This window comes from Photinus pyralis, unplaced genomic scaffold, assembly GCF_008802855.1.
Source record: "Photinus pyralis isolate 1611_PpyrPB1 unplaced genomic scaffold, Ppyr1.3 Ppyr1.4_LG7, whole genome shotgun sequence".
Taxonomy (NCBI): domain Eukaryota; kingdom Metazoa; phylum Arthropoda; class Insecta; order Coleoptera; family Lampyridae; genus Photinus; species Photinus pyralis.
In genome coordinates this window covers 34,667,059-34,689,059 of record NW_022170738.1, presented here as the reverse complement: position 1 = coordinate 34,689,059, position 22,001 = coordinate 34,667,059, and the positions used below count along the sequence as shown (strand labels likewise).

Sequence of the window (22,001 nt, the reverse complement as noted above, 5' to 3'; positions counted from 1 at the left end):
TGTAAACCCCCATTGTACCAATGCGCGTTGGTTATCGATTGCACACATTCGTCTTCCTTTTTCGATTGCGAACTGTGACAGAGTGCACTTCACTTTTAATTAAACAGCTGAGGTGTTTGTTTGAAAACGCATGGAATTTTAATTGCCACCATTCATATGTTATAATTCTTTGGCGATTGAATTCTTAATTTAGGGATTCCGTTTGGATGTATTTACCCTTAACTCCGATATAGTTAGGATATTAATATTATTAATTTGTTTTTGCTTCTTCGTAAGTTCGCCATTTGCATTGCATCCACTAGAAGTGTATGTTTCGTTAGGTTCGGCCGATATCACTGCCACATTGTAAATTCCATTGTTGCATTAATCTATATGAGATATTGGAGTAGCAGAGTTTGCAATTAGCCTCGTTAACTGTTTATTAATAAAGATAGGAAATACAAAACTTGTGTAACTGTCAATCTATATTAATTGTGACAATTCTAACCCACTTGATCTACAATCTACAATGTGACTCGCTATCCACATTCCAACAATCTATATAATATAATATATAATATCTTATTTAAACAAATATATACATTTTAAAGTTATCAAGGAAGAGGGTTACCTTTGATTTTCTTTTAGGGTTCAAGTCTAGTTTAAATTTTGGGTTTAAGTCCTATTTTAATTGTTACCAGTTTAACGGATTGAATTTAATGCAACTGTAAGGACCAGCTTAAGTTGAGAGATGCTTTACCTACCATTCTGTCGACGTAGGTACGAGTGCGTAACCTTGGGGTAAATTCACCGTTGTCTATACCTGTCAACACCTCTTTACAGCCTTTCCATCTGCTGATAAGTAGTCGACATTTGCTGGAATTGGGTCATGCACCAGATTTGATATCAAGGATTCGATCATTAACCATGCAACAACTTCCGTAACTGTTTAGCGTAACAATTAATCATTATTTTGCTCCTTCAGGGTTATAAGCTCTGGCCTTCAATTAATTTGTTACCTTCAGTACCTATTTATTATCTTTGCGAACTCTGTTATGGTCGAGTTTAACACGCGAATGTTATGGTAGCCCGCCACTTCCCGCGGGAGAGGTTGGCCGAGTCGGTATCGTACTTGTGATCGAAGCTTACTACGAGTAAGCATTGTTCAGGTTCAGTTCATTGCATTCCAAATTCTGCGACGTGGGAGTTTTCTTTTGTTTGCAGGTTTATGGATCCGGGAGCTGAGCTCACTTCTCTGGATGATATCTAATTTACATTAAGGTAAGCGTTGCATTTTTATGTTTTACTTGTATTTGGCCTATACGTGCGCATTTGTGTTCGGAACATCAATTTCTTTGTGGAAACTTGAAGATCAAGCAATCAATTCAATCGATCATTCTTGATTGGAGTTTTGTTAGACTGGGAGATTTCAATTATTGTAACTTACAATTTTGAACATTTGAATATTTGTGTATTACGCTATCCCATTGTGGCGCCATTTTTATTTTTGCCATTTGCTTCAATAAATTGTTTTGTAATTGAATTGATTTGTACTCTTTTTACTCCCCCGCACATTCTCAATTTCATACGGGGAGAATTAAGTTAGAAATTGAGTGGAGCTCAGCCCTTGATAAATGCTACGAAGTTACCATGATCATTTTACCCAGCATGAACTACCGCTGTGGAAGATTCTCAAGCTCCTATTTTGTGTTTAACCCTAAGGCAGTGCCAATTCTACATACCCGATATAACCCATTGTTCATTATTATCAGACCATTCAAGTGTCTGGTCCTGATAGGTTTTTTCCTGTTCAATGGCTACATGGTCATGTATTTCATGTAGCATAAGTCCGTGGTACGAAGCAAACTTTTTCCCTATTTGTAATCCCCTCTTGTACCGATTCTTTGTAACTACAGGGCAGTAGAAACTCTCTGCAATTAAGTACGTGAATGATTATAGTAGGAAACGCGTAGAAATCAAAACACTTACCTGCCTGCTTCTTTTTCCCTTTGAAGGGACTCAATCGACTTCAAAATAAAATCTTGGTAACGTGTATCGGTTAGTCATATTTATATACAATATTGGATACGAGAAAGTCAATCTGGCATAAAGGATCCATCCCCGTCGCACAATGGGTTCGAATAAACTCACAGTTATTTGATTGATAATAACAAAAATGTATTCTAAAACACATGAAATGAATATTAAAACAAAATTCCTAAAATAAAGAGAAGTTTACTTTTATATAGTACCCCGTACGCATACGGGCGATAGTGAAAATTACTTAATGTTTTTTTTTCTATAATCGAAATCAACAGTTTGCATACACAAACGCTGTTGTTTCTGAACTTCACTTTTGTTTAACACACATCTTCATGACAACATGAACTCGATGGATGAAATGACGAATTGCCGGTGGCTATACAGACGGTACGAACTTTTAATTTTGATAGTAAGGGAACCTAGAGAGAAGACCTCACAGTACACTAAACTGAATGTTATTCAACTTGACAGACCTTTTCCAATGGACCAACCTGTCACACAACTTTTGTTAACTTGCTTCTGCACAAAATTATTATCATAAAGACAAACTGGGTCTTTAATCAATCAAATCGGACGGACTACCCGAATAGCGTAAATAAGCGTACACGCGTTTTCAACCGTCTTTAAATTTTAAAGGAACGCGTCCCCACTTCCGCCGATATAAAGCGCACATCGCTGAACAGCTGCATCAACGTTATCAGCTCCAAAGCACGTGCGTTAATTAAATTACTTCCAATCGCAAAACTACCAGATGTAACATTTTATAAAAATACTCAAACTTGACCAGATGTTTTACATTTTACAATTAAATACACAAATATAAATAAACAATTTACAACAGTGATAAAATACAAATAAAAACTATACAATTACAGACTCTTCTAAAAGTAAACACAAATACAGAAATACAAACTCAAGTGAAATAAACTAATTCTGTGCTTAATCGTAAAATAAACCCCCAGCTTCACTTCAATAAATTGAACCTATCTCATATACAGGGGGTTTAGTCATTATTATCGGTTTTCAGACCTAAATAGCGTCTACATGACGTTGTTTATACAACAATATGATTATTATTCCTTTTTTTTTAATGTTAGCGTAGATCCATATTGTCAAGAAATATTATCAGACAACATTGTAAAGGAAGACGGACGGTTTATTTAAAGGAAGAGGAGTTACACACTATTTCTCTTTCATTTACCCACTTATTTTTATTAGTATTTGTCATCACGTTAACTAATCATAATTTTGGGAGGGTTTCCTGTACCTATAGCAGCTAAAATACCTTGAGCAATAAGCGGGTTACTAAAAAGAAGTGCAAACGTGAACAAAAAAACGACTGCCTGCAGGAATAATATGCTGGAATCTGTATATAATTTTGCAACAGTTCAAGTTGTTTCCGAAGTTGGTGCGGTAACCAAATGTGTTTACACGTCTTACCGACCAAGAGAACTTGGAAGGCGTCCTACTATTTATCGTGAATTTATTATCAGAGCAGACTTTAGAGCGTATTATATCCCGAGGCGAGGTTTTGTTCCCATATAAAACAATGAAATATACGCGAACCTCCTTCTGGCTCATCGTAGTTTGTATCTATAATTTGCGACCAACTTCAATTACATGTATATAGCTACCTATCTTTTATGAGGCACGTATTCAATAACAGGTACGATCCTACAAAGATATAATAAAAGAAATGTACATCAGACTAGGCAACAGATGAATATACGAACTTGTGTCTACAGTAACTGCATTTGAAGGCTATTAGTTACAGGGTGTTGCACATTTTAACGCAAGAAATTGTAAAGTTACATGCTGTCCTTCAATATCGGTTTTGGATAATCACACATTAGGAATGGGGATTAGGATTAGGAATGTGTGTTGTGATTATATGCACATTTCAACAGCACAAGACAATGCAAGAAGGAAATTACTATAATTTGTTTTTAAAAAATGCCTAAGGACCTACTGAAAGTACAAAATTAATAATTAATCTTAGCATAGTGCTTGAACTTTTCTGGCTCCAATGGTCTGGTAGCCAAAAATGTTCTCTCAAACGATACTTCCATGAAAATTACCCATATTTAAAAAGTATCCGTTGCCCCAAATAGACTACGTCACGCTAGATCCACTTTTCGGGCTCTAAATGGCTTTCCACCCTAGATATGAAAAGTGAAAAGCGGCTACTGGCAGAAGGCAGACTTTAGCATAGGCCCGGTTTATGGTTTTTTTACGGTTATGCCTTTTGGTTTGTGCAACGCCCCCGCAACGTTTGAGAGATTAATGGAACTGGCCTTGAGAGGTTTATCTTGGAAGACATGCCTTGTGTACATGGATGATGTAATTGTGATTGGCCGAACGTTTGAAGGGCACCTCAAGAATCTCAAAGACATGTTTATGAGGTTGCGCGGGGCCAACCTTCACCTTAGTACAGTAGTCAAATACTATGGTCATCTACGTAGTTTCGGAGAATGCCTATGGATCAAATTTTAATTAAGTGCCCTTGTAAATAAAAAAGTTGGCATCGCGCATGCGTTAAACGAAATGTTCCACTCTGCGCAAAACCAAAAATATCGGTACGCACGGAATATTTACGTCAAGCCCTTTCAAATGAGCCCCATATCGCCCAAATGGGTTCAGTCGTGTAGAAGTAGTACATGTGACGGACGGACGGACGCCAAAGTGCAGCCAATACAATTTTTCATTTTGAGCAAAATATGCTAAAAATGAAATGTAGTTGAGATTGGCAATTCAGAAAAAGTCGTGGGGCAATGCACGTTTAGCCATGAGAACGTTCATGTTGAGCGGTCAAAACAGCCTAAGTGAATTGCACGTAAGTTTGCACTGAACAATTCGCGTCTAACGCCGTTAAAGCGGTTGTATCGAACCGCGAACGGTCAATGACCCTAAGAATTACCACAGGGTGATTTTTTATTTTATGAGAGAATTAACAGGACTTTTTGTTTTAGAAGAATTCACGGCGAGCCACCCGCGATCCAGTTGATTTAATGACTTTCCAATTCAAAAGGTAAACAAAGAGAGCAAATATGATAAATCAAAACAGTAAGTGTAAAAAAACACTTTGGTTCGAAGTTATATAACTTTAAATAAAGTTTAATCTGTGCGAATTGGAAATTATTGTCACCTATAACAACAATAACGGCAGAAAGAATAATAATAATAATAGATTTTAATTCCCATCAAACAACACAAGGCCTAATTACAGATGAGAAAATGTAACGCGCGTAAATAAAGCTAAATGAGGTAAATCGACAAAAATAAACCAGATAACCTAATCCACCGGCGCCTGCAGTGATTGACTGCACCATTGTTAATAACATTGACGCTTACCATAAAAATACCTCAATTCTTCGAGTGATTGTGAGCAGTTAAGTGATGCAGTCAGTACTTTTAGCTGAACGAACTCTGAGGTGTCGTGTCGGGTCCTGGTATGTAAGAAATAAAGCCATCCCCAAAGACGTCGAGATCAAAACCGTTGCAAAAGAAATAAAAGTAAGCACCATGAAATTGCTACGGTAATTCACCTGCTCGGAAGGGAAGAACGAAGACTGAAAAGGACAAGGGTTAATATCTGCCCGCTCACTGATCGCTACACAACCAAAGCAGAATACAATAGGGCAAGTCAAGGTGTTAGGGACCGTGCCAAAGAGTGCGTGGCACTGGGGCGCAGTGTCGATAACGGTGTCCCTCGTATACCGGGCGACCTCCGAGCGGGGGTCCTTTCCTTCGGGAAGGGGTTGGCGGCCAAGTCCTGGACAAGCGGCTCTGCCCAGGAGATACCGCATTTCCGTATTACTCGTGGGAAATGTATGGGCGGTTATTCAATCAAACAAACCCTTTTCCAGGCTCCTCGTCAGAGGAGACCAACAAACCGGATCCTCAGAAAGGGCCCAGTAACGGTTCCAACGCAGGTTCTTATTCAAGATCTAGTGGGAGACCAGCTCCTAGTCACAAGAAGAATGGGACCGACGCACAGAAGGTGATGGCCAGGAAGCGCCGGCTCGAGGGTAAAACCTCAGTTCAAGTGGGCCCTGCGCCACAGCCTAAAGCTGTATCTGGGTCGTTAGCTCAGGGCGAAGTCACAGACCAAGCGTCTCAGATCGGAAGGAACCACTCCAGGCTCTGGCTCACGGCAGCTTAAGAAGAAGGCTAGAGGTTTTGGAGCATATAAAGTTACGGATGCAGCAACACGTATGGGCAAGTCGCTGCGGCGGGGCTCAGGGTGGCCATCGTTTCGTTATCACACGCGGAGGTGGACATCACTGAGCCTCAGTCGAGGTGCATTGTGGCTGCATTGAATGCTGAATACGAAGAAAATTGAGTTGCCTACAATAAGGATGAACCTTGTCCATAAAGATTAATAAATTAAAATTAAGAAAAATAAATGTCACATAGTGGGCCCCCTCCTGTGGTTGGATATGATGCAAACGCGCACCATGTTGCGTAAGGCCCTTTTGAAAGCCCCGGGGGGCTCTGGAACAGGTGGATAGGTGGTGCAGTGGCCACGGTCTTTCCGAAAACACCGAGGTTGTTCCATTTACGAATACAACGAGAGCGGACATTGATGGACTCGCTCTTCGAGGACGTGAACTGGGTCTGGCCGGGTCAATAAATATTTGGGAGTCATCATAGACTTCCCCCTGAACTCGAAAGGGTTCATTGAGCGAATAAGCAAAAAGGCCATTGTATGTCTATGGGCATGTAGATTGTAAAAGGGCTTTTGGTTGTACATGGGGGGCTTGAACTCTCAATTATACTTAGCTCTGGAGGCGGAGACTGCGAAGGCTTCCATACAGCTAAACAATTGGAACGAGTAGAAGGATCTAGGCAGCTTTGAGCACGAGCGGATCTGGGAGGAAACCTTCTGATCCTATCCCCTCTTCGCAAGAAGGGTTGTGATCCGCGCTGTAAGACCCAAGAGTTATAAAGTTATTCTCACAGACAGAGAGCAGTGGCTCAACTCAGGTTTACATTAAGGTAAGCGTTGCTTTTTTATGTTTTGCTTGTAGTTGGCCGTTTATGCGGCTCAGTGGCAACAAGCAACGGGACTCCAACAGCCAAGGACCTTTTTAACAGGGCCCCTAGGCAAATCGGGGCTTCCAAGCTTCTAAAACTGAATTGAAGCCAGTTTAGGAAGATCACTGGTGCATATTCTAGCATGAAAAGGAAATTTTTGTTCGGTATGGTTTTTTGACACGGCCGCCATTTTGTTTTTTTAATGGCAACATAGGTCATGCAACACATCGTTGGAAAGCATATTTTACCTTCATCACGAATATGCAATAGGAAAAATACGGTTACGCAAAAATTATTAACTACTAACTTTTAAACGAATATTGGTTGAGTTGAAATTTAATTATGCAAATAATTCGAAAACAGTTTTGTAGATTGTTTATCGATTAAAAATTCTAGAAAGAGAATGCAATACAATTTTTAATAAACGAAAATTGATAAAAATGTAGTGGAACTCAAAAAAATATAAAAATTCTTGTTGCATTTATCCACAATTTCGCTCTAATAAATTAGTTAGTTTTGCGGAACCATATTTTTCCTATTGCATATTCGTAAGGTAAAATAAGTTTTCCAACGATGTGTTGCAAGACCTATGTTGCCATTTAAAACAAACAAAATGGCGGCCGTGCCAAAAAACCATACCTACGGGACAGACATTTTCTTTTCATGCTAGAATATGCACAAACACATCTTATTTAAGGCTTAAAACTTTCAAACCGATATCTCCAACCGTTTTCACATTTCACACCAGCGCTTTGGTTCCATCTTTATTAGTCACTCTGTATATGATTATACCCAAGATACTTCGTACGTTCGATTTCTTTTCTTTATCAAAATTCGGTCGCTACAGGATAATGGTAATTTTAAAGATTGAAAATTATAAAATTATTTGCGATCGTCAATGACACAAGAACGGAACGGTGGTTCATGTTAGTGTTAAAGCAGAAAGCGAAATTTTGGTTTTGTGCTTTTTCTGTTTTTGCATATTATACTTAATATCTACCTTTTTTGTGAATGAAATGTTTATTTATTGTTAGTGCCTTACTTTTTAAATTATAGCATAAAATAAAGCATGATTATTCTATAAAGTAGGAAAAAGTGGCGGCAATTTCATTTTGTCACGCAGGCGATCAAGTGTCTAGGAACGGCCCTGTGGAACACACTGTATAAAATGAACTGTATATAAATTAATAGGTAGGTACTAAACCTTTATATCTTATGACTATTGTTTAAATAAATTAATAATAAATTGGTGTAAGGTTTGTTGAAATTAAACGATGCGTCGTCCAGTACCTACATTATTGGAAATGGTATTCGTTCGCGTATATCGTTTCTAATAGCATTAGACTTGGCTCGACGACTTTAAAATTCACAATTAAGTAGGGAACCAGCAAGAGGGCTAATTTAAATTTTATTCGGGACATTACACGTAGCTGTTGCAATTCGAGCCGGTTTCGCGCTAGTCAATAGAATTAAAATTGTGTCATTTATCGGGGAGCAAATATACGCGTGTTCATAGTAATCGAGCTTTGAATAATAAAACGTTTCATTAACTCAGTGCCGTAATTGCAACAAAAACATTGATCGGGTTTTATTAATTTGTTCACCTACAATGCGTGAATTGTACAAATAAAGCGATGAAAACTGGAAAATTATGTGACTGATATGGTCACTTGTCCGTTACGAACATTTTGCAAAAAGCAGTCAATCACATTTTGAAAATGTTTGTTTTTCATAGTGACAAAGTGCGTGTTTGAGTGAACAGTGAACGTTTTGCTACATTAGTAAAATTACTCACTTAACTTGAGATATCAGAGTAAATAATTAATTATCACTAATTATTGGGTTTATGAGCTTTCAACGTTCATTCTTGCTTTTAACTAATTAATTTGTTTGGTTTTACAACGACCACAGCAACTCCCATGTCTTTGTTGTCGAGAACTTGATCCTCGGATCTCGGTTTCTTCACTAAATCAAATCCCGTGATCATGTTCCTTTAGTGCTCTTCGGAACCTAGGTTACGTTTGGATTCTTTGTGTAATTGAAGCATTGTCGCATATCTGTCTTCAGTCAATCAAAAAACAGATTACAGGGAAGTAGTAAGTCACAGCAGCTACCTGTGTCTCTGCGTCAACTTGGATTTCATGTCCCACTAAGTAACAATACATTTACTTTCGTCTCATTGGTCCTTAAAAAAATATTTCAACAACACAATTTTATGCAAAGCACGGTGGGATAATTCTCAGTATTTCTTTTATAAGAACGGATTAACCTGAAAGTAACAAGAAAGAGGGATTTTCTCTTGTAAAAGTAAAAATAACTAAAAGCTTTATGTACTGTGGAATACCCCAAACACCGCATTAGGTACGTGTTAAAATAAAATAAAAATTAATGTTTCATAAGCAGTATATCAATGTTCGCCTCGTTGCCCAATTTGGGACAGACTTAGCGTCGCACCCCAAGATGTCTCGCTCATTTACATTGCGCCCATGATTACATAAAGTAAATGTTAAAGAAGTTTGGATAACAAGGGGATAATCGGAACGGAAATTTGTCTTTACTTGTGGCTAAAGAAAACTGAAGCGTTCCTTCAAAAGTCATTTTAATTAATTGTTGTAGATTTGAGAAACGTGTAACTGGAGCCCGCGAAGGTATTTCTTTAATTTGACCTTATACGCGTGTAGCGTCCTACCGCATAGGATACTGATGCGTGTCGTAAGAGGTGACTAAACAACAACAGCCCACCTCACCTATATACTGTTGTGGCGACCAGGTAGTCCGCTACTAATGATCCTTGTTTCTAGGACGACGAAATAATAGGAGATTAAAATCGATGAGAAATGAGAGTTGTCAATGTTATTAAAATAAAAGTTGATTAGCAGTTTTAAATCGTTATTTAGTGTTGGGAGTGTTAAATATAAAGACTTCCCACACTGTCTTATCGACGTGGAAGCTCCTTGGAGACCGGTTGCGGCCATGATAGTGTATGGATTTCTTTCATATTTCTCTCTTTATTTGAAACCCAGGCTTTTTTCCAATCCTCCTTGCAAATTTTTAATTTTCTTGTATTCGTGCGAACAAGACTATTCTGGTTGTATGGCATTCATCTTGCAGTTTTTATTTCCTTTTATTTGTCTATTATTTGTCTATATAATTTAGAAGAAATTGATATATTATAAACATTCACGTTATACCTTTATTTTTTCATTTTTATCATGCGATTGTACAGGGTGGCCAACTAAGCATGCGAGGTACTGTATCTGAGAATCTATCCATCGTAGAGGCTTACGGTAAAAAAATTTATTACTAAAACGGCCACGAGCAAAACCTGGAAAACATTTTTAAGTTTCTGAAATGACTATCACTAGATATAGAAAGTACCGCAACCATCCGCCATTTTTGGGCAAATTTGCTGCCAACTTAAAAAAATTGACAAATAAAATTTGAATAGCTGTAATTTTTTATAACCTATCTTCATAGTACTGTCATGTTTAATAAAAATATATACAGATATCTCCAAACAGGTGGAACAATCCCTAACATTAAAGTTACTAGAATCTGGTAACTTCCGCCATTTTTGGGCAAAAATCATGCGTTCTCTCTCTAACACACGAGCCCAATGGATTGCGGTACTTTCTGTATTTAGTGACTTTACTGGAATCTAAAAAAGTGATGTTTCTGGGAATTGCGCTATATTAAAGTCCTACTGTCCTTTTAAAAGGACGCAAGGAATCTGTAACTGTATTACTTATTTCCGAATACACCGCGAGATGGAAATGTGGTCAACACTGTCTTTTAGAACCCCTTAAATGCATTAACGCGCGTGGATGAGTCATTGTTGCTGTTTACAAAAAGTTTTGGTGATAATTTTGTGCCGGGATTCTTTAGCTCCTTGACGATGGATAGTTGAAGGTAAGTAATGTTTACTTATTTCGTAATTTTTGCGTAACCTTGGGATTAAACATCAAGATAATGAATTAGAGAGTTGCTTTTCATACCAATTAGACAGTTTATATTGTTCTTTAGTCCTAGGGGGGCGTTTATAGTGGGCTGACCTGTTAAAAGGACAGTAGGACTATCGACATCTATAACATTTTGAGTTCAAATCTTGATTACAGTTACTGGAATAAACCTTTAACCCTCGCAGAAATGTTAGAGGAAATTGAAAATAATAATGCTGACGTCCCTGATAGTATTGTCATATCCCCCCCCCCGACAACGCCAATGATCCAATCACGGATGAAGATTCTGGCGATGAAGATCATGTTGAAATCAACAATTTGCCTGGTTCGCAACTTCGTGCTGAAGCAACGGCAGAAAATAAAACAAATGTTGAAAGTGATAATTGGGACAGTGCGATGATGATATACCGATAAGTAAGTTTGTTGAACGTAAAACCCAAATTGGTCAAGAAATTTAATTACACTAAACAAGATCTTCAGCCGAACTTTGAACAGTGGAGTCCAGTACAAACTGCAGCGAACAGTATGTCACCTGCTACAATATTTAAATTATTTTTTGATGATACTGTGATACGTGACCTTACCGACTTCACTAACCTCTACATCAAACAAAAAAACCTTATTGGTGATATCAAATCGGAAGAAATATATTGTTTCATTGGCGTGTTGTTGCTTAGTGGGTACTCTTCCGTGTCCAGAAAACGTATGTATTGGGAAAAGTGTGATGACTCTAATAATAAACTAGTATGTTCAGCAATATCAAGAGATCGATTCCAGTGTATCATGAACAATATTCATTGCAATGATAATACTAAATTGGACCCAAAAGACAAATTTTCGAAATTGAGACCGCTTTTCAATCACTTAAATAATAAATTTTTAGAATACGCGCCAATAGAAGAAAATCACAGTGTCGATGAGGCCATGGTGCCTTATTATGGACGTCATGGCAGTAAGCAATTCATAAAAGGCAAGCCAATTCGTTGGGGCTACAAGTTTTGGGTTGGAGCAACAAGACTGGAATACATTTTTTATTTTGATCCGTATCAAGGATCTTCGGTAACCCTACCCGAATAATATAAACATTTAGGATTAGGAGCATCTGTTGTTTTGCAGTGTGCGGAGTGCGGACGCTTTACAATCCCTACCTTATGAACCTTTTCACTTATATTTTAATAACTATTTTACCTCTCTATCACTACTAAACGAATTGAAAATCAGAAATATCAAAGCGACTGGAACTATCAGGGTTAACAGAATACCTAGTTCACCTCTCACAGATGCACAGCAATTCCAGAAACAAGAACGTGGCAGTTATGAATATGTTTTGGCAGACGACAAGATTGTTATTTGTCGATGGAACGACAATAGTGCCGTTACACTAGCATCCAATGCCTGTAGGGTTTTTCCCTTAGAAAGAGCGAAACGGTTTTCACAATCACACAAAAAACATATTTATGTTGATCAGCCAAATATTGTGAAACATTACAACGCTAATATGGGAGGAGTTGATCGAAGTGATCAAAACATCGGCCAATACCAAATTTCAATTCGCGGGAAGAAATGGTACTTCTCTCTGTTTTGCCATACTATTGATATGAGTGTACAAAATTCGTGGTACCTGCACAAAAAAAATGGTGGAAAATTAGATCACTTGGCATTTCGATCTGTTACAACGGAACTATTGGAAACCATAAAGAAAATCAAACAAGATGCACTGTATGCCACAAAAAGGCCAACTTTATGTGTGTTAAGTGCAACGTAGCTCTTCACCCAAAGGACTGCTTTTATGACTATCACACCAAATCCTAATATTTGTGATAAAAACAATTTTACAGTACACTTACTTATTATTTATTTAGGCTTTGAATTGTCTTCTTGTTTCATTATATCATCATACCGTATACGCCTACTGTCCTTTTAAAAGGACAGTGAATTTTGTCTAATCAGAAAATAAAAAAAATTTTTTAACAATTTTTCCTTTCCTTTTAGATCACAATAAATACAATTACACAAAAATTTTTGTTAATTTCACACACAAAAATTTCAGGACTATATGGGTTACCTAACAAAAGATGCCCGGTCTTTGAAGTTGACGATAATCTGAACAATTTTTGTTTGACAATTTTTCCTGTGTCTCTAAAAATGAAGTGGTGGGGGGTATTCAAAGGTTTCCGTAAAGAACACCATGTATCTTCGAAACGGCCGAGCCGATTTTAACAAACTCGGGTTAATTGAAAAGAGTTATTCTTCAGCTACAAATATTATACTATTTGAAGTTTTGTTAGTTTCACATATCACCGCTTGAGAACTTTTTTCGACATTCCGACAGAAATGGTTAATTTTCTCAAAAAAATTAAATGCACCTTTGCATAGGCGAAACAGTAATAACTAATGATAACAGATCCCGTTTCTTCGAATTTAGCGACCAAATCTTGAACACAGGCATGGCTTACATTACTCCCGGGATGTCTCTCATTAAACGTTCTAGCTGTTCTAAAAGATGATCGATTTTCGGAGCCATAAATGAATTATTTCCACACGTTGAGCGGTACCGGGTGACCCAATAAGACTGTTCCTCGGCCATATCTCGAGAACCGTTCGTCATATGACTTATATTATATTATATTATTGGGCAAATCGGTCATGAAGAATCTCTGGAAATATTTTCAAGTTCTAAAAATTACCAACAGAGGGCGTAACTGCCACTTTAAATTTTAAAATTGCATTTTCTTTAAATTTCGCATTATAAACTGAAAAACTTGTTTTCACATTTTTAAAGAGAACCAGTTTATCCATCATTTTCGTAAAAACAAAAATTTAGTTATTTCAAAAACAAAGATGGCGTGGGGCGTTCAATTGTTTTTGCAATAACCTTCTTTAACTTCTTAACGGTTTGACCAATTTTAACAAATTTGGTATGGTTAAAAAGAGCATTCCTTGGGCAATGAGAATCAACCAAATATAGTTAATTTTAGTTGAATCCTTCTCCGCCAGGGGGGCTAGCATATTAAATGCTTCTTGGTTAGAAATCGGAATTTTAGAAAAATTACAAATTCAAAAAACTGCACTTTCTGAATGTAAACACAGCACAATAATTTACAAATTACAGATTATTTTATATTGAATCGTGTTTCATTTGTTTAATTTTCCAAGGCCCACCTAAAAGTGTAGGGTTCTTTTCTTTCGCGCCATTGACAAATACCGGAAATATGTAAAAAGTAAATGTAAGATACAATTTAAGAATTTTTATTAATTAATTAATTAATCTCATTTTCCCTATATTTGAGGTTAGGAACGAGATTTTGAAAAACGGTTTTCACTGGCCTCTTGGGTTTTATTTGGCTACTTTTTCATAAAGAAACAGTCATATCATTCCATTTGATTTGTTGATTTTTTTAGGATTTTGGATCATAGTGTCAAAACTAGCCCCCTGGCGGAGAAGGATTCAACTAAATTAACTATATTTGGTTGATTCTTGTTGCCCAAGGAATGTTCTTTTCAACGATACCAAATTTGTTACAATCGGTCAATCGGTTAAGAAGTTAAAGCGGGTTATTGCGAAAACAATTAAACGCCCCACGCCATCTTTGTTTTTGAAATAACTGAGTTTTTGTTTTTACGAAAATGATAGATATACGTGGTTCTCTTTAAAAATGTGAAAAAAGAATGTTTAGTTTATTACGCGAAATTTAAAGAAAATGCAATTTTAAAATTTAAGATGGCAGTTACGCCCTCTGGTGGTCAATTTTAGAACTTGAAAATATTTTCCAGTGATTCTTCAATAATTTTTTTACCCCGAAATCATACGACGAACGGTTCCCGAGGTATGGCCGAGGAACGGTCTTATTGGGTCACCCGGCACTCTAAGTCAATAAAAAAAGAAAGTAACCAAGATGGCTTAATGAAGCAGCTCAGGTTGAAGTTCTTGGTCACTTTGCCATAAATTCCTCAATGTCAACATTTAATGTTTTTTGTGTTAATTATGAAATTTTAGTTAAATTGTCTTAATGAATGTTGACTTTATTGGTACCACTGGAAAGCATTTTTCAGTGTTTCAAGTATCATTGGAGGTGCCATTTAGGATTTTTGAAGAGAGGGAACTGGGGGGTTAAGGGGGTGGGGGTGGGGGTTGTCAATCATAACCTCATTCTGGTTCCCCTTCGATACCCCCGAAATGGTTTTGCGTGATTTTCAATATCTTCTTTAGGTTGGAAAATATGGCCGACTACAAGTTTTAAAATTGACACCCTGTATACAGATTAACATCGTTTAAAAATTGCTGATATAAGGAAAGGGACCTCAAATATTTTTGAAGACGGGCCTCTAAAATGAAGTTACGCCACTGACTAAATCTCAAAATTCGATGAACTTATTTCGGTTGTTTTAACCGCAGATGGTACGGTATTAGCTTTTATGGCGAAAACCTTTTCGTTTTTTTTTAATAACTACCACTAAATTGATAATGAACAACCGTTCGAAACGCCGACAGCAAATTTCCATCATTGCACACTACAAAATTAACACATAAACGTATGACGGGAGTAACCCTGGTACACAAACTCTTGTAATTTTTATGCGGGCGAATTTATTTAACAACGCCATATAAATCAATAAACTCGTGCAGTTGCATGCATTATGAAAGCGAAATGTACATGTTATCCTGCATTACAATAATCCAAACTAGATACGCCAAAGTGAACGTTGTTTAGCAAAATGTAAACTTTTTTCTACGGCTGAAATCGAACTTCCGTCAATATTTAAAGCGTCGGAGATATTAACCATAGATATAAAACTCTCAACTCAATGGTAGAAATTCAAGGCGACAAAAGTGGAAAGCGTCAAAGGTAAAACAATCAAATTTACGGCAAAATGCAAGATGACAATCTTTCTTAACGTCAGTTACGATACGAAATTCAAAGCGACATATTCAATCTAAAATGGAAAGGTGGAAACTCATTTCGTGTTTTTCATTTCAATTTCTAAAGTGTATATCGATGGGGTATGCACAGTTGGGCGGTTTGTTAAGACGCGCGGCGATATAAATTATAAAATCATCGATTATGGATTAAATTTCTCGCTTTTTACGTTTATTTATGGGCGAAGAAGGGATGGGAAAATGGAAAATACAGGCGAAAGTCCCTATATGTAATACTTAACCTTTTATACATACCAGGAACATTGCTCGCAGGCACCTTAACACGACCTTTCATTGGAATATGGCTACTTTACAATCAAAGATAAAAACAATAATTTTAATTAACATCACTGCATAGCTACCTGTGGGAACATACCTGTAGGGGGTATATGCTTCATATGTACATGCTTTTGTGAATTTTTTAACATCGTTTGTGTGTATTTAATTAATGATCTTTTGCTTTGTTGTGGTTTTTACGGCATAGAACTCTCTTGTATAGCATAGACTTTGGGTATTCTCCTGTAATACGCAAAGGGGTTATTTTTTTTTCTAAAAAAATGTTTGTTTGAAATGAGAAGCCTTTTTCCCGTATAAAGAGTATACAATGTGTAAAGGAACAATATGCAAAATTGCTTAATATAAATGGCTTTCGATGCTCATTGTTCACCGAAATTCAATTAGATCAACTTTTTATTTTTATAACGTAATTCGGGATGAAAAGTCAATAGGGTGATTCACAAGTTACAAGGGTAAAGGTCCGAGCGGAGCAAATATTGTGTCTTCATTCATAATTATACTTGTAACGAGTATCCCAGACATCGGGGCGCCATCACCATAAAAGATTGGTAAAGATTAGTCACCTGCGATAAGGAACGAATTTTTTCGCATTTTATAATGTGTCATATTGTATATGACCGCTTTATACGAAGAGAGTAGGTTTAATAACAACTACAAGACGCTAAAATGCGTGGGATATGCCTTAGTGGAGACGGGTTTTTCGTTAAATCCGTTTCGGTTTGACTAGAAGACTATAGATAAGATAAAAATAAGTTCGGGATTGGTGGAAATGCGCTGCGAAAGCTATAGAAGCCCTGCGAGCAAATTTGAGACGCCCTATTTCGGTGGGTCTCTTTCAGAGTTTCTCCTCGGCAACATAGATTTGTTCTACTCGAATTGGGAAATATGTGACATTGTAATCGCGCCGCTGCATTCTCGGGAGAGCGGTATACGAGTGGTTTTCTTTCACAAACTTGACCGGCGACAAATTAGATTTATTAATCTTGCTACCAAAATTGCGCAAAATTTAACACGTAGGTTTCAGTAGTTTTAAACGCACTGCAGTTCATAAACTCTTATCGATTATTCAACAAATCCGCACCTTGACACCAGAAAAGCTTAAACTACATATGTATGTATATTGTATATATCCACTACGGCAAATTGATATTGCTGTGTAAACAATGTCGATGAGGGACGTTGTTATTTTGGGTTCAGTCGCCTGAAGTAATGACGGGTTGTTAATTGCTAATCAAATGCTCATTTCAATTCGTTTAATTAAGCTGGTTGGTTTTTTTTACGAATGAACAAAAAAAATTATTACTGCGTGTCTAGCTTGGATCAGTTATTTGTTTCGTTTTAAAAATATTATTTCCTAGAATTGTAAAGTTTAGAGAAATCTTATCTCTCATGTTCAATATTTCCAATTTTGTTTTGTTAAAGCATTTATGTGACAGTTCAGATTTAATTTATTGGGCATTTCGTTTATTTTTCTAAAAGTTTTATGTAATTATCTAGAAATAAGGATGCAATTAATCGGAAAAAAATTTGTTGGTTTGCCTACGTGACTGAAAAGAGGATCCTGTAGGAAAGTATTGATTGGTTTGTAGAGTTGCCACGCTCCGTTAATTGGTTTCGATTTGTTTAAGGAAGGAATTCAAAATTCAAGGTACGAGAACCGTTGGCATAAATAGAGACACCAACAATGTTAGTCTGTATCACGACATATAAAAATGGACTGCGCGTGGAAATGCTAATCGCGAGCGAGAAGGGAAAGCTAAGAGGCAAACTCTCTATCGCGTTTCTGTTGGTCGCATACAATCGACATTGCTGTGGCAGCGCAACCAATACAAGCGCGATAGAGAGCTTGCCTCTTAGTTTTCCCCTCTCACTCACCTGCAGTATCCGCGCTTAAGATTGGCACGCGCAATCCATTTCAATACGCCGATGAGCGAGAGGGAAACTTACCGCTTGTGACGTACTCTAGCCTATCGTACAGTTTCTGATGTTTCCGTACGCTTGACGTTTGTACCACGTCCATCGCGCACAGGGGTATTGTATACGTCTTTCACCCTCATTTGCCGCGTGTTTGATTATTGTGTTAATTTTCTTTCAAGAATTTGAATTATTGTGTATGTGTGTCCGCGAATCTTGTGCTTCATTAAGACTGTCCATAATCCAAAGATTACTTAGTAGATGACCAATGTGACTTCTGGCGCAGGAAGTGACGTCACACCAATACCTATGTATGTTCTGGCGCAGGAAGTGACGTCACACCAATCAGAGACGAGCTCGTGACGTCACAGCCAATCAGAGACGAGCACGCCCCCCTATGCATCTTGGATGTTATTTTGGACCCGCCTCATCGGTCACGTGATTGCTATAGACAAAAATTTTTTTTTTCAATCTGCGTTGGGAATCGAACCCACGATACGTGAATTACGAATCTGCCGCCTTAACCATCTGAGCTAAGCGAGGCTTTGAGATATGAACGTTTAGCAGTTCAAGTATTGTTAGAATGTGGGGGGAGCGCGATTGCAGGGACGTAGAGGGTAAATCGTATGGGGTAGCAGTAGGAGCGGTAGATGCCCCTAGTAGGCCGTATAAGCTCACAAGCCACACAACGCTACGGAGAGCGTTGAGATGTTTGCGAGTTGTAGAAGGGTATAACGCGGGGGTGTGTCGCCGATAGGGGCTAGGGGCTAGGGGCTAGGGGCTATTTGGCGGGGAAGCGCGTTAAAATGATAAAATAATACGTACGACGCTCGTGTGCGAAAAATAATTATTCATATTGCTAACTAGAAAGGAAATGAGCTTATCTTCTTTATGCTTTATTTTTAGACGCATTATTCTAATATTACATTCTAATATGACATTGGTTTTCGAATATGCTTTGACAAAATACAATCATTACAATAAATCATTAGCGGCGCGGGTGCGAAATTTAGTTGTTTGTTATTATAATTAGGATGGGAAGCTGCAATCTCGCAATAGTGTTTATTTATAGCAGCTATGATAAGACGCTTAAATCGTGTGCGAAAAATCTTATCTTCTTTATGCTTTATTTTTATTTTTAGACGCATTATTCTAATATTACATTCTTTGTATTTATGCTTCGGTCAATGTCCTTGAAATAAGGGAACGACCCCTAAGTATGATGAGCCCCCGAACCGCGTATTACGAATTTAGTGCTAAAGCGGTATACCTACAAATTAGCGTATAAAAGCAAACAACATTTACATTAAAATTCATTAGTTACGAGAATAGCAGACATTATGGATGATTTATGGAATGATGATCCAAATATTAACCTTACTTGGGTCGATAATCCCTCCCCGAAGATAGTCGAGGCACATACAGGTAATATGATCATGGTGAAAATAATTATGACCCTACTAATTAAGCCCGTTGTTTCTTGTAGGAGCAGAAGATTTAATATCAACATGGTCCATGTTTCTCGATTGCTCAACTTTGCTAGAAGTGGGAAATTCATTGAGGAATAGTTTCGAGCCAGTGGTGCAGATATTTTGCCCTCCACTCCGAGAAAGTTGTTTGCATTTTAATATTTCCGAATGGAGCGATATTTCCGCTATTAAAACCGAGCACAACATTCGACTCATGCTTAAAAGTACCGACCAGTTGGAACATGAAGTGTTCGTAGGGTACGGTATAAAAATTACGTTGGCTGACTGTGAAAATGGTAGTAGGGGTATAAGAATAAGTCAAGGATTCAATTCCATAGTGCTAACCGAAGAAGCCGTAAATCGTTTCCTCTCCGCTGTACATTTTGTACATCAAAAATTGGATTTTCTAAGCGATTATTCGACGTACTGGTACTATCAGGACTTTGCGGATGAAGTAGCGGATGATCTTTGCAAGGACGGTCTGTTCGATGAACAAAACATTTTGTCAAGAGGAAAATTTTTCTGTCAAAATCTTAAGTTACTAAAAAAGTTGGTTGCACACTCATGTTTAAGAGATTTTTTCATTTTTAGCAGAAATTGTAAATATTCACCCTCAAAGATTTGTAAAAGATGTAACCGAGAAAATGCTGAAGGAGAAACAATAAAATAGTTTGGTGATAAGTTTGTTGTTTATATATAAATAGGGAAAAGAAAAGCACCATTTTCAAAATGTATTATATATTTTCGCAATAGGTACATTAAAATCGCATATGCAAATTAAATTTTACGTACTATATTAGTAAATGGCTCGTATTCAATTAAAACATCATGCAAAATTATACAGTAAGCGGAGGTGTCGGCTGCAAATGCTTCAGATGTTTCAACTTCCAGTTTCAAGTCGATAACCACATTATGAATACTTTCATTGTGACGAGTACAGTTGATTACGAATATTGGTTGTTTCTTAAACTCCTCGTAACTGAGAAGAGAACTACTTTCAGAATCGTAGTATTGCGTCCGAAAGTTTAGATATTCTTCGTAGGCATCTATATACTTGTTGTCCGCGAAGGAGAGATTCTGCTGCTCATACGGGTATCTTCTGTTGTTGATGTTCGCTTTTATATTTTCGACGCCTAAATGATCGAACTGCGATGCATTCTCTCCTTTTTGGTTTCGTTTCTTAGTCTGAAAGGCCACCAGAAGCCATTGAGGTCGTTGAAAACCGGTGCTACTTTTTACCGGCCATACCAAAGAGCGGGTTGATGGCAATGCTGGATACGCATATAAATCTCTAGCGTGAAATGCTACTTGGATCGGAACATTTTTATCAATTCTACTGTATATAGACAGCTTCATGGAATCGTTAGGAATGACGTATGGAACCTTCCAGGTTACTTTACTAAGGCTAATTTTCACCTCCGCTTCGCTTTTATAACAGTCTTCATCGGTTTTTGAGCGAATTAACGTTAGTTCTTGTCGTATGTTGACTAATGGTTTTTTATACCCTTCCGCGAATCCTAGCACATGTTTTAGCGGTATAGATGCACAGAAGGCTGTCTTGTTGGCGTTTAGCAGTTGCAGAGGTTTATTGCGGGGACTCCATCCTGCTTGTGATAAACAATTACTTTGGTCCGTTGTATAAGAACAAAATCCCTTGATTGCGCTGTTTATTCCGGGTAATCTCACGATTTCTATCACTTGATCTCCCAGCGTAAATCTAATTTCATCGAAGAGAAATAGTGGAGCATTGTTGGTCAACTCGAACTGCTTCGCTTCCGATGAAGTAAGCGTTCCCTCCAAGTAGATCACGCTGTCGTAGGTGGCCGTGATAAGATCCGCCTTTTGAATTACAAGATTGATTTCGTCCGAGTTACCATAAGCATTCGTCGAGTAAGGATGGTAGGTTCGCCGATCGCATTCCACAATCATATCCTCATACTTTACGCTACTGAAGAGATTTTTCAGCGCTTCTTCCATATTTTCGGAGTACTTTGTAACCAAGATATTCCAGAAACTTTACGTCGTTTTCAGTTAATGCACCCGACGATGTTTGCTCGTCTGTACGCGAAGCCTGACTGAGTGAAGATCCGCTCTTGTAAAAGATTTTAAGGCCCATATTTTTTCAATTCCAATCTAATAGTCACTTTTTCTTCACCAAAGTCCACTAGTTTACCTTCTTGGTCAAGCAATCGCAAGGTAATGTTATCAATTTGATGGGTAAGTACGGGTAAATATATAATGCTGGTGGGTTCCTTGACCATACGATAGCCTGGTTCAACGTGCACGTCGAATTCAAAAATGGTGTGAGATTTTTCACTATTCCGATACGCTCCTCCGGTTAAATTGCACTCAACATGTATATTTGTGGCGTTGACTATTTGCACA

At 37.6% G+C, this 22,001-nt stretch overlaps 2 protein-coding genes across 2 annotated transcripts; one reads left to right on the top strand and one right to left on the bottom strand.

The window, feature by feature from the left end:
* The first annotated feature begins 19,149 nt into the window (after window positions 1-19,149).
* LOC116176205 lies at window positions 19,150-20,281 on the top strand. Its single transcript, XM_031494684.1, has 3 exons — window positions 19,150-19,572; window positions 19,634-20,182; window positions 20,247-20,281. Exons 1-3 carry the CDS (start codon window positions 19,488-19,490, stop codon window positions 20,279-20,281), a joined length of 669 nt encoding a protein of 222 aa, XP_031350544.1. The 5' UTR covers window positions 19,150-19,487.
* A 112-nt stretch (window positions 20,282-20,393) lies between these two features.
* Window positions 20,394-21,593, bottom strand: LOC116176203. The gene has a single exon (XM_031494683.1). The coding sequence runs from the start codon at window positions 21,591-21,593 to the stop codon at window positions 20,394-20,396; it is 1,200 nt and encodes a 399-aa protein (XP_031350543.1).
* Between the last annotated feature and the right edge of the window lie 408 nt (window positions 21,594-22,001).

Coding starts and splice junctions, on each gene's coding strand:
- LOC116176205 (XM_031494684.1), top strand. CDS start 19,488: ATGGATGATTTATGGAATGATGATCCAAATATTAACCTTACTTGGGTC. Junction 19,573..19,633: donor GATAGTCGAGGCACATACAG/GTAATATGATCA, acceptor TGTTTCTTGTAG/GAGCAGAAGATTTAATATCA. Junction 20,183..20,246: donor AAAGTTGGTTGCACACTCAT/GTTTAAGAGATT, acceptor GATTTGTAAAAG/ATGTAACCGAGAAAATGCTG.
- LOC116176203 (XM_031494683.1), bottom strand. CDS start 21,593: ATGGAAGAAGCGCTGAAAAATCTCTTCAGTAGCGTAAAGTATGAGGAT.